This window comes from Balaenoptera musculus, chromosome 8 (assembly GCF_009873245.2).
Source record: "Balaenoptera musculus isolate JJ_BM4_2016_0621 chromosome 8, mBalMus1.pri.v3, whole genome shotgun sequence".
Taxonomy (NCBI): Eukaryota; Metazoa; Chordata; class Mammalia; order Artiodactyla; family Balaenopteridae; genus Balaenoptera; species Balaenoptera musculus.
The window spans coordinates 103,998,031-104,015,572 of NC_045792.1; the positions used below are offsets into that span (position 1 = coordinate 103,998,031).

General features: G+C 52.7%; 1 protein-coding gene across 6 annotated transcripts; it reads left to right on the forward strand.

Annotated features, from left to right (window-relative positions):
• The first annotated feature begins 5,926 nt into the window (after positions 1–5,926).
• PELI3 (pellino E3 ubiquitin protein ligase family member 3) lies at positions 5,927–15,534 on the forward strand. Of its 6 annotated transcripts, none has more exons than XM_036859310.1 (8): positions 5,927–6,068; positions 7,211–7,363; positions 7,905–7,976; positions 10,079–10,208; positions 10,804–10,905; positions 11,703–11,897; positions 12,215–12,403; positions 13,766–14,776. In XM_036859310.1, the coding sequence occupies exons 2-8, from the start codon at positions 7,212–7,214 to the stop codon at positions 14,333–14,335; spliced, it is 1,410 nt and encodes a 469-aa protein (XP_036715205.1). In that variant the 5' UTR covers positions 5,927–6,068; position 7,211; the 3' UTR covers positions 14,336–14,776. The 6 variants fall into 6 exon arrangements, with proteins under 6 accessions (XP_036715205.1, XP_036715209.1, XP_036715208.1 ...); XM_036859311.1 differs by lacking the exon at positions 5,927–6,068 and adding an exon at positions 6,222–6,317 and having other exon boundaries at positions 13,766–15,530; XM_036859314.1 differs by lacking the exon at positions 12,215–12,403 and having other exon boundaries at positions 13,766–15,534.
• The last annotated feature ends 2,008 nt before the right edge of the window (positions 15,535–17,542 follow it).

Below are 17,542 nucleotides of genomic sequence, written 5' to 3' on the forward strand. Positions count from 1 at the left end.
CTTCTCAAATAACCAGATTTTAGTTTTATTGATCTTTGTTATTGTTTTCTTTGTTTCTATTTCATTTATTTCTGTTCTGATCTTTATGATTTCTTGCCTTCTACTAACTTTGGGTTTCGTTTGTTCTTCTTTCTCTAGTTCCTTTAGGTGTAAAGTTAGATTGTTTATTTGAGATTTTTCTTGTTTCTTGAGGTAGGCTTGGATTGCTATAAACTTCCCTCTTAGAACTGCTTTTGCTGCATCCCATAGGTTTTGGATTGTCGTGTTTTCATTGTAATTTGTCTCTAGGTATTTTTTGATTTCCTCTTTGATTTCTTCAGTGATCTCTTGGTTATTTAGTAACGTATTGTTTAGCCTCCATGTGTTTGTGTTTTTTGCGATTTTTTCCCTGTAATTGATTTCTAATCTCATAGCATTGCGGTCGGAAAAGATGCTTGATATGATTTCAGTTTTCTTAAATTTACCGAAGCTTGATCTGTGACCCAAGATGTGATCTATCCTGGAGAATGTTCCGTGTGCACTTGAGAAGAAAGTGTAACCTGCTGTTTTTGGATGGAATGTCCTATAAATATCAATTAAATCTATCTGGTCTATTGTGCCATTTAAAGCTTGTGTTTCTTTATTAATTTTCTGCCTGGATGATCTGTCCATTGGTGTAAGTGAGGTGTTAAAGTCCCCCGCTATTATTGTGTTACTGTCGATTTCCTCTTTTATAGCTGTTAGCAGTTGCCTTATGTATTGAGGTGCTCCTATGTTGGGTGCATATATATTTATAATTGTTATATCTTCTTCTTGGATTGATCCCTTGATCATTGTGTAGTGTCCTTGTCTCTTGTAACATTCTTTATTTTAAAGTCTATTTTATCTGATATGAGTATTGCTACTCCAGCTTTCTTTTGATTTCCTTTTGCATGGAATATCTTTTTCCATCCCCTCACTTTCAGTCTGTATGTGTCCCTAGGTCTGAAGTGGGTCTCTTGTAGATAGCATATATATGGGTCTTGTTTTTGTATCCATTCAGCGAGACTGTGTCTTTTGGTTGGAGTATTTAATCCATTCACGTTTAAGGAAATTATCGATATGTATGTTCCTATTACCTTTTTCTGTTCATTGTGGTGCATGGGCCTCTCATTGTGGTAGCTTCTCTCATTGTGGAGCACAGGTTCTGGGTGCACGGGCTTCAGTAGTTGTGGCACGTGGGCTTCAGTAGTTGTGGCTCATGGGCTCTAGAGTGCAGGCTCAGTAGTTGTGGCGCACCAGCTCAGTTGCTCCGCGGCATGTGAGGTCTTCCCGGACCAGGACTCAAACCCATGTCCCCTGCACTGGCAGGTGGATTCTTAACCACTGCGCCACCAGGGACACCCCTGAACCAACTCATCTTATTTTTAACATTTTTATTATAAAATACAATAAACAAACCAAAAGCTCATACAACATAAATGTACAGCTTAACAAACATTAGACGAGCACTCAGGTGAGTGTCACTCTGTCAAGACACCAAACAGCAATTGGACAGCACCCCAGACAGCACCCCGGAGCGCCCGCTCTTCTCCTTCCAGCCTGATTTTCATGGTGTTAACTTCCTTGCCTTTCTAATTAGTTTTACCACCAAAGTAAGCATCTTGAACTGACATAGCTTAGTTTGGACTATTTTTGAGATTTATATCAATATAATTATAGAGTATGATTATATAATTAATATAATCAATATAATTATATAATTATAGAGTATGAATTCTGCTGTTTAGCTTCTTTTGCTCAATGTTATGTTGGGGTTTTTTTGCTTGTTTTGTTTTGTTCTATTTTGTTCTTTTTTAGTAAAAGCTGTATTGAGATATAATTCACATATCATACAATTCACCAATGTAAAGTGTACAGCTTAGTGGTTTTTGGTATGTTCATGGATACATGTAACCATCACCACAGTCAATTTTGGAACATTTTCATTACCTCAAAGAGAAACTCATACACTTTAGCTATCACCCCTCATTCCACCATCCCTCCCTGGCTAAATAAGCACTAATCCACTTTCTGTCTATAGATTTTCCTATTCTGATATTTCTTATAAATGAAACCATACAATATGCAGTGTTTTGTGACTGACTTCTTTCACTTAGCATAATGTTTTCAAGGTTGTAGCATATATCAGTACTTTGTTCCTTTTTATGGCTGAATAATATTCCATTGTATAGATATACTACATTTTGTTTATCCATTCAACAATTGATGAACACTTGGGTTGTCCACGTTTTGGCTATTATGAATAATGCTACCATAAACATGTGTGTAAAAGTTTTTGTGTGGACATATGTTTTCATTTCTCTTGGGCCTATCCCTAGGAGTGGAATTGCTGGGTCACATGGTAACTATGTTTAACTGTCGGAAGCAATGCTGGACTACTTTCCCAAGTGACTGCAGCATTTTACAATCCCACAATCAGTGTGTGAGGGTGCCGATTTCCCCACATCCTGACAACACCTGCCTGTTTTTTTTCCTAGTCTATGTGTCATTCTTTCCTGTAGGAAACTGAAGATTTTAGATAATATATTGTGGCACCTTGGCATTCGCCACCCCCCAAGGGCTTACTATTGTTATTTGCTTGTTTAGTGACTGGGTGGATTATTTTAGTGAAGTCCATCCCCCTTTCCCACAGCCTGAGTTTAAAGCCTCTGTCCTTGGTCCTCAGTTTGCATGCCCGCCCGCAGTCACCTGGGATGACAGTGAGTTGGGTAGAGCTCTCCTTGACTGACTCTTTCCCTGACCACAACCAGCTGTTAAACTCCACTCATTGCCAGCTGAGTTCTCTATTGTTTTCAACAATGTCCTAGAACATAAATTGTTCCACAAGCTGATCCAATCAAGTTTGGACTCTGAAGGAATAGGGTTTTGATCCCTAAATCTATCTGAGGGGTCTGTCTTTTCCCAGCCCCATGCTTCTATCTACAACAAGGCCTCAAAGGCACAGCTCAGCATCTTAGCTCTTCCTTATCCATTCCTCTGTAAATCTCTTAGCCCAGAAAGAGTCTGTTGTTGGTTTGTTTGTTCGTTTGTTTGTTTTCAACATCCTTTCTCCACTAGATGCACAAATATTCTTCCAAACTTTTTATGCCACCCCTATCTCTGGGCACTTGAACCCAAGAATTGAAGAAATACAGGCTGTATCTTGTTCCTTTCTTTGTCCCCTTTTTAAAAAGCAATAGGGTCGGGACTTCCCTGGTGGCACAGTGGTTAAGAATCCACCTGCCAATGCAGGGGACACAGGTTTGAGCCCTGGTCCGGGAAGATCCCACATGCCACGGAGCAACTAAGCCGGTGCGCCACAACTACTGAGCCTGCATGCTGCAACTACTGAAGCCCACATGCCTAGAGCCCGTGCTCTGCAACAAGAGAAGCCACCACAATGAGAAGCCCGCACACCGCAGCAAAGATTAGCCCCCGCTCGCCTAAGACCCAACGCAGCCAAAAAAAAGAAGCAATAGGGTCAAGATCTAGATTGAAGAGAGAAGGGAAGGGCTGAACAAAAAGGTTTTCAAAACAATACTGCACATTTTTATCCCACTTCAGGAAGGTACTATTATTATTCCCATTTTATAAATACAGGAAGTGACGCCTAGAGAGATTAAGAAGCTGGAGTTCTTTTTTTTTTTTTTAATATTTATTTATTTATTTGGCTGCACCGGGTCTTAGTTGCAGCACGCAGGATCTTTTAGTTGCGGCATGTGGGATCTGGTTCCCTGACCAGGGATCAAACCCAGGCCCCCCTGCATTGGGAGCACGGAGCCTTTGCCACTGGACCACAAGGGAAGTTCCGAAGCTGGAGTTCTTAGGACAGAGCATGGGCCTTAGAGCCAGAAGCCAAGGCTGGGACTTGAGAATCTGTGTCTGTTGGTGGTGTTCCAACTCACCCTTCCTCTCCCTGACCTGGACAATGCAATGCTTCAATCAGGCTCATCACATGCTCCCAGAGGTCCCTCCTGGTCTGACTGTACCCACCATGCAGCTCTAAGCCCAGTGCTCTACCACAGGAGAAATCTCTGCCTCCTGGGACAAAGACTTGCAACCTCTCTTAGCCCTTCCTGCAGTCTGGTGTCAGGTCGTAGCACGGGGGCTCTGGTCAAACGTCAGTTCCATACTTGCCTGGCTGTGTAACCTGGCTGCCCCCCACCTCCAGCCTCACTTTTCTCATCTGTAAACTGGGAATTCTAATAGTAATTCAGTACATGTTCACAGAGGGCCTGCTCTGGCAGAAAATGTGCTGGAAGCTGGGAGTGCAAAGGGGAGTAAGACTGTCCCAGTGTCCCTGTGTCCTATTATGGCTGTGCATACCTGGCATGCAGGTGGGCATACTGTAGGCAGTCAGGGATGGAAGCTACCCTGTGGTGCAGGATTTGTATGCCCTGCTGCCGGCAGCTCAGCAGTCCAGCCTGCCCTGTGGTGGCCTCTCAGGGAGTTTCTCTTTGATTAATGAGTGATTTTGTCCTCAAAGGGTGTGCTGTCAGCTGCTTTCTTGTTTCATCTGGCTGCTGGGGCCCCAGAACAGTTGGCAAAGCAGTTGGTATCTTGGACTATTTTTAGGTGGCAGAGTTAGTGGTGTGTGTGGATGTGGTGGGGCCCAGGAGGAGTCGTGGAGACTGGCAGCTTCATAAGCAACAAGTTGGGGAGACGGAGGGGAAGTGTGTCCCCTCTCAGGAATGTGTGGGCAAACTTTCACTTATCCTTCTTGATTGGGGCCAAAGGTGGCCTCCTCTGTGCAGCCTTCCTTGATTTCCTCAATAAAACATGCACTCCAAAGATGCAAATTAAAGGTCCACCCTCTGGGCTTCCCCCAGCTCTTGGTTGTAGTCCCAAACAGACCAAGAGATAATGAGCTCTAGGGATCTTATCTGATGCATCTCTGGGTCTCTCTGGCTCTGCACCTCTGAGTGCTGTCCAGCCTTCCCAAGTCATAACAAGAAGGTATAGAAGTTAGGAGTCCAGACTTTGGAGTCACATAGCTGAGATCCACTCTTGGGCCCTTTCTAGGAAAATAACCACGACCAAGTCAGGTTCCTAAATCTCTGTTTTCTCATCTGTAAAATGGGTGATTATAGTGCCTGTCTCCCAAGAATTAAAGGGCTTATTTTGTTCAAAGCACAGCACATAGCACCTGGCACAGACTGACAGACGAAATCTCTTGCAAGCCCAGGACCGGAGGGGACTGCAAACCCCAAAATGTTCCCATCCCCTTTGCGGCATCTCAGGTGGTGTGTGTAAGCTGGCGGGAGAGAGGGAGGTGTTCCTAGACACCTGGGGGGCCCAGAGTCAGCCGGAGGTTGCACAGCGAGAAAGCAACCGAGCTTGTGGGGGGAAGGCAGGTCTGCGACTGGAGTCAAACGCGGCGGCTTTCCTCTGCCTTCCTGCTGACGCACACCCCCTCCTCCGCCTCCTCTAGTATTTTCCTTCTATCTCCTTCCCGCCCCTGCCTCTCTCCTCTAATTCCGCGGCTTCCCCATCTGGGAGGCGAGTTCTCGGGCAGGAGGTGGAGAGTCCCTGGCCTAAGGTGGGGAAAGGGGCCTCCAGCCCAGTGGGAAAGTCCCAGACCGCGGTGGGGGAGGGGGCGCCAGGGTCTCAAGGAGAACCCGGGAGTCCCCAGAAATGAGGGCGGGGTCAGGGGAGCCCGAACTGGGGGAGGGGTCTCGTAGACTACCTGAGAGTCCCGGAGCTGGCGAAGTTGGGCGGGGGCGTTCCCAAAATAGAGTGGTGGGCGGGGCTTCCAAGGGCCTGAAGGCGGGGCCCTATAAGGGGCGTGGTCTCTTGAGAAAGGGCGGGGCTCCGCCGACTGGGGAAGAGCTTCGCCGCAAGAGGCGGGGTCTTGAGTGGGGGCGGGGGCTTCCACGGGGCGGGGCATAAGCACAGGGGGCGGAGCGTGGCTGTTGGCCCCCGTACCCCTCCCCCGGCTCCGGGTGTCTCCGTGACGAGGCAGCGCGGAGCCGCCGCGGGCCGGGCCCATCCCGCCGCAGCAGCCCCAGGGCCGAGCAGGAGCGAGGCGCCGAGGGAGCGGCGCCGAGCGGGGGCCGGAGCGCGGCCAGGTGAGGCCGCCGGGGCGGAGTGGGCGGGGGCTTCGCCGGGCGGGCCCCAGCGGACGCTGGGGGCGTGTTTGAGTGTCTGGGTGTCAGGGGTACTTGGTCTGAGGGCGGGCGCCTGTGGCTCTTTGCGCGATCGCGCCTGCTGTCGCGGGTCGAGGGTGGGCTCTGCGCCCGTCCGGGCACTGCCCGCGGGGCTCGGGTTGTGCTGGACTGTGTGTGTGAGCTCGCGTGTTTGTGTGGAGGGGCCGCCGGGTATGTATCTGCGTATGCGCTGGGCTGTCATTGTGCCTGCCCCGGGCGCGGGGCGCCGGCCTGCCCCGGCGCAGTACCTACTGCGCTGGGATGTTTTCCAAACAGGCTTCCTGCGGGGACTGGCTCTGCTGCAGCCCGAGCGGGAGGGGGGAGCGCCGCCCCCACAGGCCTCCAGAGACCCGGGCGGCCCGGGGACTGCAGACTGACACCTGAGGGAGGGAGGGGGGTGCGCCAGGGAGGGGTCCAGAGGCCTGCCCGCAGGGCGAGGACAAGATGGGGAGACTGGGGCAGGTGGATGGGGAGGTAGAGGTGGCCAGACAGGCGGAGACGGGGAGGAGCGTGGGTAGAGAGATGGCGAAAAGGACAGCGGCGGGGACAGAGAGTCACTGAGAAAACAGACAGACAGACAGAGGCCTAGACCAGCAAAGGGGAAGAAAGATTAAGATGGACAGGTAGATTCCAAAAACCTGACAGAAGTGTTACTCAGGGGTCCCGGCGCTGAGAGCCAAACCCAGGAACTGAGTGAAGGATGAGCAGTAAGGGCCCCCAACTCCTGGGGTGACTTTCTTCCAAGCACATCCCAGACTGAGGTCCTGGCCAAAAAGAAGCTTCTGGCCGCCCCAAGTTGGTCCATCCCTCTGCCCCTGCCAAATATTCTGACCCTCTGTGCAGCCCCACCCTCTTGGTTCCATCCCATCCATCTCCCTTCCCTGGTATCCCAGCAACCCTGTCAGTTTAGGGGAGGCAGAAGTGAAGTGGTTGCCATAGCAACAGAGTGGGTGAAAGGTCACTCTGTTGTTAGCCTAGGTGGCCTGCAGCAGGCTGGAGCTGGCATTGAGGGAGCTGGGGTGGGAGGCTGCAAAGCTCTTTTTCTCCTCTCCCACTCTGCCCAGAATGGTGTTGGAAGGAAACCCTGAAGTGGGCTCCCCCCGAACCTCAGACCTCCAGCACCTGGAGAACCAGGGCTCTTGTGTCCTCTCTTCTCCCGGTGAAGATGCACAGCCAGGGGAGGAGCCCATCAAGTATGGTGAACTCATCGTTCTGGGGTGAGCCTCCCTGGTCCAGGTGGGGTGGGGCACCAGGCACCCCACAGGACAGCCAGACCAAGGGCCCCGGCTCTCCCCACTTAGGGCCTTCTGCTGTTTGTCCCTCCTCACCTTCCCAGCTGAGAGACAAAGTTGACCAAGCCCACCTCAATTCATAATTGTTATTTTATCTTCCCATTTTTCATAAATTACTGAGACAACTCTAACTGCCCACCCACGTTTCTGAGCAGAAGAAAGTAACACCAGCTGCCTTTCATAAAGCACCTAGTGTGTGTAGTCTGAGGTGAAGAACTCTGCTTCTCCAGCAAAACTGCTTAGTTCAAATCCTGCCTCTGCAAGTTGCTTTACTTCCCTGTGCCTCTGTTTTCCCATTTCCCAATAGGAATGCTAATAATAATACCTCAGAGGGTTGTCGGAAGGAATGAATGAGGTGATTTCTGTAAAGCATGTAGGACAGTGCCTGGCACGCACCAAGTGTTCTGGGAGGCAGGCCTGTGCCGAGCCCTTTCATGGACGTTATTTCATTTCAATCTTCACAAAGATGCTGTGAGGAAGGAGGTGAGGAAACCGAGGCTCAGAGAGGGGAAGTGACTGGCCCAAGGGCACACAGCTGGTAAGTGGCAGGGCTGGGATTTGGACCCAGGGCTTTTTACTCTAGGTCTAGTGAACTTTTGCTAAGCTACAGCTGACCCTCACGCTACAGATGAGGAAACTGAGGCCAGGAGAGAGGAAGAGACATGAGTTGGTGGCTGAGTAGAGCTCATCCCTTCCTGGTCTTCACCTGACCAGGATCTCTGCACCACCCACCTAGCTCTTGCCCCAGGCACAGATTCCTCTCCTTCCTCCCTGGTCTGTACCTCCTTTTGGCCTCTCTCTCTACCCCGAAGAAAGTATCTGATAAGCTATGTTATCACTGTGATGATTATTTAGAAATAATAATGGCTACTGTTTGTTGACATGTATATGCCATGTACTTTTTTTTTCAGTAATAATAATAATAATAGCTAACATTACCAAGGGCTTGCTATATATATGCCAAACTCTGTGCCAAGCATTTTAAAATGCTTTATCTCCTTTAGTTCTCACAATGAACCTGTGAGGTAGGTCCTGATAAATTAGCCCCATTTTACAGAGGTCATATGATAAGCGGAAAAGCCAGAATTTAAGCCAGGCCCGTCTGAGGCCCCAGCCTGTGTCCTGAACTGTCCCACCCCCCATATGTGGGAAGAGCTTACGAGGGCAAAAGTGATGCCCCTCTCAGGGGTGCTTGCATTTGAAAAGCAGCTGCTTCGGAATTCCCTGGTGGTCCAGTGGTTTGGACTCCACACTTTCCAAAAAAAAAAAAAAAAAGTAGCTGCTCGATGTCCCAAAGGAAGAGCTGGCATTGCAGCTGAGGGTGAGGCCACTGATGAGGGAGAGCTCAGACCTAAGGGGACAGGCCCTCTTGACTGCCATTTGTTCTCTGCAGGGCAGTGAAGCCCCACACTGGCTGGACATCAGAGCCACCTGGCGAGCACATTGGAAAATACCCATTAACAGGCCCATCCCAAACCTACAGAATCAGAATCTCCATGTGTGGGGCCGGGGAAGATTCTGATTCAAGTGGTCCTCGGCTGTATTTGCCAGCTATTCATCCTTTTCACTCCTTGCCACCAAACCTTCCATGGCTCCCCACTGCTTATGGAATAAAGTCTGGAATCCTCAGCCTGGTGTTCAGGGCCCTCCCACCAAGTTCATTTTCCCCTGCTGCACTTTACCACCCAGGTCATCACTCTCTGATCTCACCAAACCCTTCCAGCCTCAGGACCTTTGCTCAGGGTGAGCCCTCCCTACAGAAAGTCTTCTGCAGAAGAGGCTGGAGTCAGACAGACCCGAGTTCAAATCTAGACTTTTCCCATTGACTAGCCTGGGACCTCAGGCAAGCCATTTTATCTCCCTGAGCCTGTTTTCCTCATTCGTAAAATGAGAAGAAAGATACTTGCCTGGCAGGACGCTGCACACGTTCCATTAGGTAATTAATAATGTGAAACACCAGGAACACGGGAGGCTCCGGTACATGGCAGCGATCAAGGTTATGACTCACTCCATCTTTGCCTTCCACAATCATTCCCTCTGGACAAGAGCTGGAAAGGAAGGTAGAAATTTGATGTGTGTGGCGATATGGAGGTAGTGGCATTGTGGGTCTGTTGTTTTCTTTCATTCTGGTTTCCGGTAGTACTTGTGATATAATTAATGACAGTTTGCTAAAGGTGAATCCTTTCTAGTTCTTCCAGGCCCAGTATGGGTGTCCCCTCTCTTAGAAACCTGATCCTGGGGCCAGAACTCCCTTCTCCTGTCTCTGGGCCTGGGGCATACTTGGCTTGTGCCTGGATCATGGCAGGTGGCACCCAGGTTCCTTGAAAAACTTAGGGCACAGAACTGACCGTGGTGTGTCGCTATACCATGCCAGCACCTGGCACCTGGCCAGGCATGGTTCAAGAGTCCAGAAGACCCTGGTTAATTGGATGCAAGGCCTTTTGAGGATATTCTGACCCCCCACCCCACTCCCCGAAGGCCCCAGTTTGATACAGCAGGGTCTTCTAGTTGTGCGTGGTTCTAGGGCTTGTCTATTAAGGTAGGATCTGCCCAGAAGTTGGCAGTTCCTCCTAGTCTCTCAGGGGCTCACTTTCTCTCTCTCTCCCTGCAACCCTTTCTTCTTAACCCTCACATCCACAGCTACAATGGGTGTCTGGCAAGTGGGGACAAGGGCCGCCGCCGAAGCCGCCTGGCACTGAGCCGCCGGCCACACGCCAACGGAGTGAAGCCGGACGTCATGCACCACATCTCCACACCGCTTGTGTCCAAGGCAAGCAGCTTGTCCTAGCAGTCCTGGGTGCTGGTCTTCCCAGTCCTACCTGCCCACAGCCCCGCTGGAGCAGGGGAGCCCACTGTGTCTTCACTCACTGCCCCAGAGAAATGGTGCTGGTGGGAGATCCCTTGCCATGTGTTACAGTCTGCAAAGTATTTCCTTGACCACCAGACCCCATCCATTGGATGGAAGTGGTCAGCATCATTTTAGAGGCGGCCAAGGCTCAGAGAGGGGATGTGACAGTCACACAGCAATGACAAAGGAAAGGCCTTTGGCTGCAGAGGGTTTGGGTTAGAATTCGGGCTCTGCTGTTTCCAGCTGTTAGACCTTAGGCCAGTTTCTTCTCCTCTGGGAGCTGCAGTTCCCTCAACTGTAAAACAGGAATGATAACCATGCCTCCCTCGGGTGGCTTTAGGGATCAAATAAGGTAACGTGTGTAAAGTGCCAGCTGCACAATACACCCTCTGCAGAGGGTGGAACTGCCCCTTCCCTAGGAGTGGCCACTGGGCCTTGGGCTCCAGCTTCTGGCTTAGAGGCTCACCCTTCTCCTGGCCACATGCCTGGGAAAGTGACTTCTCCTTTCTGTCACCAGGCACTGAGCAACCGTGGCCAGCACAGCATCTCGTACACACTGTCCCGGAGCCACTCGGTCATAGTCGAGTACACACATGACAGTGACACAGACATGTTCCAGGTATGCTCGGGCGCCTCCACAAGCCTTGGCCACTGGACCACCAGGCCTGGACGCTCAGCTCTGCAGGTGTTCCAGGGGGTGGCTCGTGGCCACGGGGCAGGTACTTTGTGTCCTCAGTGCAGTGGACCACTCTTCAGAGGAGGAAGCAGGATACCCCAGTGAGGGCTGTTGACTTCCAAGTCACACAGGAAGTCAGTGGCTGGATCAAGATTCAAACCCAAGCCTGGAGTCCCACCTGCGGGAGGCATACAGTTTAGGAGTTCAGAGTGTGTTGTGAGAGTCGTACTGCCTGGCTTCTGCTCCCAGCTCTGTCAGTTAGTAGCTGGATGACTTTGGGCAAGAGTCGCTTAACCTCTCTGGGCCTCGGTTTCCTCATCTGTAAAGTGGGGCCCATTATAGTCCCACCCCAGGGCATCGTTGGGAAGATTAACTGAGATATTGCACACGAAATGCTTAACATGATATATAGTAAATATTTATCAAAAATTCACTATTTTCTACTAACATTTGAACATTCCCAGACTATGGGTGTCAGTTACCCGTTCACTGTTCTCTCCGCAAATCAGCTAGTTTTTAATTGAGTGGGGTGCTTCCAGGAACTGGGGGGAAGACAGAGAAGGAGAAACACAGACACCAGTGATTGGATGTGGGGACCCCCAGGGAGCTGGGATGGTGCTGTCCCCTCCTTGTTTGGTGACCCTGCACACAGAGCAGCTGCTGGGAACCCTGGGATGGGAAGCCCGCAGGATTGACCTGTGCACACGGCATTCCTGTGCCTGCCCTCCCCTCCCTCACAGATTGGCCGCTCCACGGAGAACATGATCGACTTTGTGGTAACAGACACGTCCCCTGGAGGAGGGGCTGCCGAGGGCCCCTCTGCCCAGAGCACCATCTCCCGCTATGCCTGCCGCATCCTTTGTGACCGCCGGCCGCCCTATACCTCCCGCATCTATGCCGCTGGCTTCGATGCCTCCAGCAACATCTTCCTTGGAGTGAGTGAGCCCCCCGGGCAGGGACCAGCACTACATCTGACAGTGAGCCGAGGGGTAGGCTGGGGAGGGGCAGCATCCTGGGGTGATGGACCAGCCTGCAGTAATCATAACCATGACCTATGCAGGGATTAGCAACCCCACTTAACAAATGAGCAAAGCGAGGCTCAGAGAGGTCAGGTGACGCCCAAGGTCATGCAGCGCCAATTCTAGTCCTCTCCGGGCCACCTCTGAGCTCGAGGGTAGAGGGGCAGCACTCCTGGCTCGCAGCCTGCTGGGGGCCACTCGGGGATGTGATCTGATCCCACGTGTGGTCCCAGGAGCGGGCAGCCAAATGGCGGACCCCTGACGGCCTGATGGACGGCTTAACCACCAACGGGGTCCTGGTGATGCACCCAGCAGGCGGCTTCTCTGAGGACTCGGCCCCGGGTGTCTGGCGGGAGATCTCGGTCTGTGGGAATGTATATACTCTGAGGGACAGCCGCTCGGCACAGCAGCGGGGGAAGCTGGTAGGTGGCCTGTCCACCCTCCTCCCCACCCCCTCATCCTTCCTGGGTCCTCCCAATCTCCCCTTCCCCCTTCTCAAGCCAGGACAGATGATCTCCAGTCCTGCAGCACAAGGGATCCCCAACAGGGTCCATCTGGGGACACGTGCCACTTGCACCACAGAGGGAACCAGACCAGCATCTCCAAGTGTAGCCCACATACTGCCGGAGGTCCCTAGGGTGATGTGAAGTGGCACCCACACCAACACACCGTGCAGTACCAAGTGGCTTTGAGGATGCCAGCAGCTGAAAAATTCACACCCTCCTATGAGGGTGACACTTGGCCTGTGTGTGAGCAGTTTGTAGCCTGAAGTGTTGGCAGTTTGTAACATGTCTGTCACGTTCGCACGGGTTTAGCTTTATTCTCTCCCAGCAAGAAGGGGCCTTGGAGTAGTTCTGACACAGGTGACAGTGAACGCTCCATGTGGTACAGATCAGAGAACTAATGTTAGGAGCTGGGAGAGTCCTAGAGAGACATAGGGGCTTGCCCAATGTCATGTGGCGAAGATCCTCAAATGGGCCACGCAGAGCTTTTCCCAGGTATGAGCACCTCGGGCAAGGAGATTCCAAACCTCGAGGGAAAGCATGGCTTATCTTTCCAGAGCATCAATTCTATTGGGAGATCTGGGGAAACATTATTTTTTAAAATTATGCTTTTGAACGTTTCACTAGGACACACTTATTGAGCACCTACTATGTTCTGGGCACCATTCCAAGTGTTTACATTGATTCATGAGAACCACTTGCTATACAGGGAAGTAAAATCCATCTTGAGGGTAAGGAAATTAAGACACAGAGAGGATAAGTTACTTGACCAGGGACACAGAGTTAGTAAATGCTGAGGCCAGCATTCACACCCAGACGATCTAGTGCTAGAGTCCTTGCTTTTAACCTCAGCCCTTAGGACCCCTGCTTTGGGCTAAGTCCCCAGTGTTTTGGACAGAGGAGTTTCTGGCCTCTGCCATTAGGGGAGAGCCTGGGAAAATGTTTTAGAAAACTCCCATTTTGGTCCAGGCCTTCTGATTTGACAGATGAGGTGACCAAGCCCCACGTTCCACTGAGTATAAGGAATGGTGCCTGCCTGGGACCACTTGCCTCCCCTCCCACGCGGCTTCTCAGTCTTTTCTGCTCCTCTGCCCCAGCCCTCCCCCCTCCTCAGCCCCAGTCCAACCCCCTCCTCTGACCCAGCCAGCCCCACGGGTCCAGAGTGCTCTCTCTAGGGAGGTTCAGTGGGATGGATGGGTGGCTTGACTGGGGTCATGGAGGCCCAGGGGCAGGGGGTTCAGGAGCCTCTTGGGCAATAAGGCTCCTCTGCTGCCCTTGCAGGTGGAAAACGAGTCCAACGTGCTGCAGGACGGCTCCCTCATTGACCTGTGTGGAGCCACGCTGCTGTGGCGCACGCCGGCGGGGCTGCTGCGGGCGCCCACGCTGAAGCAGCTGGAGGCCCAGAGGCAGGAGGCGAATGCGGCGCGGCCCCAGTGTCCCGTGGGCCTCAGCACCCTCGCCTTCCCCAGCCCGGCCCGTGGCCGCACGGCACCCGACAAGCAGCAGCCCTGGGTCTATGTCCGCTGTGGCCATGTCCACGGCTACCACGGCTGGGGCTGCCGGCGTGAGCGGGGCCCCCAGGAGCGCGAGTGTCCTCTCTGCCGCCTCGTGGGGCCCTACGTGCCCCTGTGGCTCGGCCAGGAGGCCGGCCTCTGCCTGGACCCCGGGCCGCCCAGCCACGCCTTCGCACCCTGTGGCCACGTCTGCTCTGAGAAGACTGCCCGCTACTGGGCTCAGACGCCACTGCCCCATGGCACCCACGCTTTCCACGCTGCTTGTCCCTTTTGCGGGGCCTGGCTCACTGGCGAGCATGGCTGTGTCCGCCTCATTTTCCAGGGGCCGCTGGACTAGGCTCCCTGGGGGCCCCCTGCTGCCGCGCCCGCCTGCCCACCCAGGTCCCCCACCTCCTGCAGCCCAGAGGGAGCTCTGCATGTGGGACTCTACCTGCTGGCACATCGCCACACCAGATGGACGCGTTGGATGGGTGGTGCCCTTTCCCTCTTAACTCTGGCTCCAAAGGGGGGTCTCTGGGACCCCTACCTTGGTCAGAATGATGGGGCCTCAGCACCAGCTCTGTCCCAGGCTGATGGAGGGAGGCTCACCCCTATGCCCTGGCCCTTCCTGGGGCATCCCACATCATGCCGCCTACACTGTGCCCCTGGGGGAATGAAGGGGCCATGGGCCCCTGACCCCCAGCTTAGGCTGGCTGTGCCCTGAGCCTGCCAACCCAGTTCCAGATAATCACCCTGCTGCTGCCCTGGGTTCCTCTATAAACCTTGCTGCTCAGCTGCCCTCACAAATCCCTTGTGTCCTGCATGCGTGCAACGCCTCCAGCCCCTAAGGGAGTGCCAGGTGGGCGGCAGGCTGGGACCGACATCTGCGGATACCCACTGTGGGCTGGACTCCTTTGCCAAGTGGGATCTGGGGACACAGAGACAGTCAGACCTGGTTCCCTGCCTGGCAGAGTTCACAGTCTAGTGGATGACAGACCAATTACTGAAGGACAGCATGGCTTCCTGTGCGCTAGGATCAGAGAATCATCAGGGGCTGTGAAGCTGGTCTCACCGGAGGGTAGAAAAGTGAGGAGTGAGAGAGGCTTCACTGAGGAAGTGCATAAGGGCTCCGCCTCGTTGGACTGCTGGGAATCCCCGCAGGAAGGATCCACAGGAAGTCGGGGGGTACTTAAGGCAGAAGGGAGGCCGAGCACAGGCTCAGGTGCAAGTATGCAGGGAAATGAGTGAGACGTTCAGAGTGGCTGGAGCACGGGCTTCAGGGGGCAGAAAGGTGGCTGGAACGAGATGTTGGCGCCATGCTGACAGGGAAGGTGCTGGGTGAAAGCTCCGATCCTCATTTCTGGACAGTCAGGAGTTGAGCGGGGGCTGGGGGGTGGGGAGAGGACTCGTGGTTCCAGAGTGTTGGCTGTGACACAAGGGCTACCATCACCGAATGCCCACTATGTGCCCCGCACTGTGTGTGCCCCGCACTGTGCTAATGGTAATAATAACTATGTTCATTGAGCACTCACCAGGCACTAGGCTCTGCTTCTCAGAGGTTTTGTTATTTAATCCTCCCAGTAACCCAGGGAGGGAGGTGTTACCATTTCTGTTTACAGGGAGATTAAAACACATGCTCCAAGTCACACAGCTGGGAAGTGGCCAAGTCAGATTCGAATCCACAGCTGCCTGCCTGGCCTCAGAGCCTGCCCTCTCCTCCATCACACTGGGCTGCTTTCCTTGGACAGGGATGGGAGGGGTCTGGAGGGCAACCCAGGCAAGGGGAACAGCATGGGCAAAGGTGTGGCAGGGAAGATGCTTGACGACCAATGAGGTGGGTGTGGAGGAGGCAGAAAAGAGGAATGAGGGGTGGGAATGTTGGGCCAGGAAAGTGCTCTGGCTTGGGCTGCGGTCTGGTGGGCTTTGGTTGCCATAGAGGCCAAGTCTGAACTGGATCCCTATTCATCTTGGCTAAGTGTCACCTCTTCCTGAGAGCCAAGGCAAGCTCGGGGTGCTGCTGGGATTGCCCCAGAGCTTTTCTGGGGCAAACAAGCTGGAAAGACAGGTAGATGGAGGTTCTGGAAATAGAAAAATCTGAAGAAGAGGCTCTGAGTACCAGCCTGACCTGGGCATCATCCCCAGTGGAAAACAGAGCCTTAGGGAGTACAGATTCCAAGGGGAGGGACCTGCCCTAATCCACACGGCCGGCTGGAACCACAGAGACCAGACCTGGGACTGTTGAGAGGAGAGAGGGCACTTGCTGGTGGTGAGAGGAGGATGGGATCAGACTCTTGCTTCCAGAGCATCACACTGTCACAGAGGGGGAGCCCAGATGGGGATGCTGGGGTGGGCTTGGGAGCATTGCAACTCCTACGCGCACACACACACACACACACAGCCAGAGCAGTAAGAATCCAACTCTTTCCAGTTCTGTCTTCTCTTTTGAGAACCAAACGGGGGAACACTTCCATGCCATTTCTGTCAGGGAACCTCAGACTCTCTAGGAGGAGAGGCAAGCAAAAGGCACAGGTGCCACACGAGGGAGAACTCAGAGGTGTTGGTGGAGGGGGTCAGACAGCCCTGGTCTTGGTTCAGCTCTACCCCTTTCCAACTCTTGGAGCCTCAGTCTCCTTAGCTGTTAAATGGAATAACAGTCCCTGTGTTGCCAGGTGGTTGTGAATGTGTGGAGGACACCTGTAACATAGTATGTACTTAATATTACTTCCTCACCTACTCCTTCTTCATTCCTGTGGGCAAGAGCCAAGGCTGGGGATGGTCATGACTCCAGGGAGTGGACTGCTGCATGTGATACTGTGTGTATGTGTGTGTGTGTGTGTGTGTGTGTGTGTGTGTGTGTGTTGGGACAGGTGGAGGGGACACTGTGGTGGAAGGCTAGACCCCAGTTCAGGGACACCTGAGGACTTCCTGGGTGGCCTCAGGGAAGTCAATGAATCCATCAGCCTCCATTTCCCCATATGTGCAATAGGTAAAATGATATCCTATCTCAGGGTTTTTGCAAGAATTAAATGGGATCCTCCATGTCAAGCTGCTAGCACAGACCTTCAGGAAGTGCTCATATTAGCTGTGAAGATAAAAATGCAGCTTGGTTGGGGGTTTCCCAGGAGTACTGGGATCTTTCCTTGGCCTGAGCTGCCCACTGGTGTCCATGCACGGCACTTCCTTCTTTATCTGTGTACATTTCAACCTCTCCCAAGTCAAGGAAGACTTTACACGCATGTTAAAGACAATGAAAATCGAGGCACAGGGAAGAAGAGTGATTTTCTAAGGACATAGACCAATTTATTGAGTTCCTCCCTATAATGATAATCACCATCAGAGTCAACAGTTCGCACCGCTGTGCCAAGCAGGGCCTTGGGCACTTTTTGTGAATGAGAAACTGGTGCCAGTGGTGGGCAGCTGCTGCTCTGGGCCTAGACACAGGTGTGGCCAAGGCTGGCAAGGAGGGTATCCCCTCTCCTCCACCCCTCTCTGCACAACACTAGGGGGCAGCACTACCCTGTCAACACTTTACTGAAGCCTACAACATCCCTCTGAGTAAAGACGA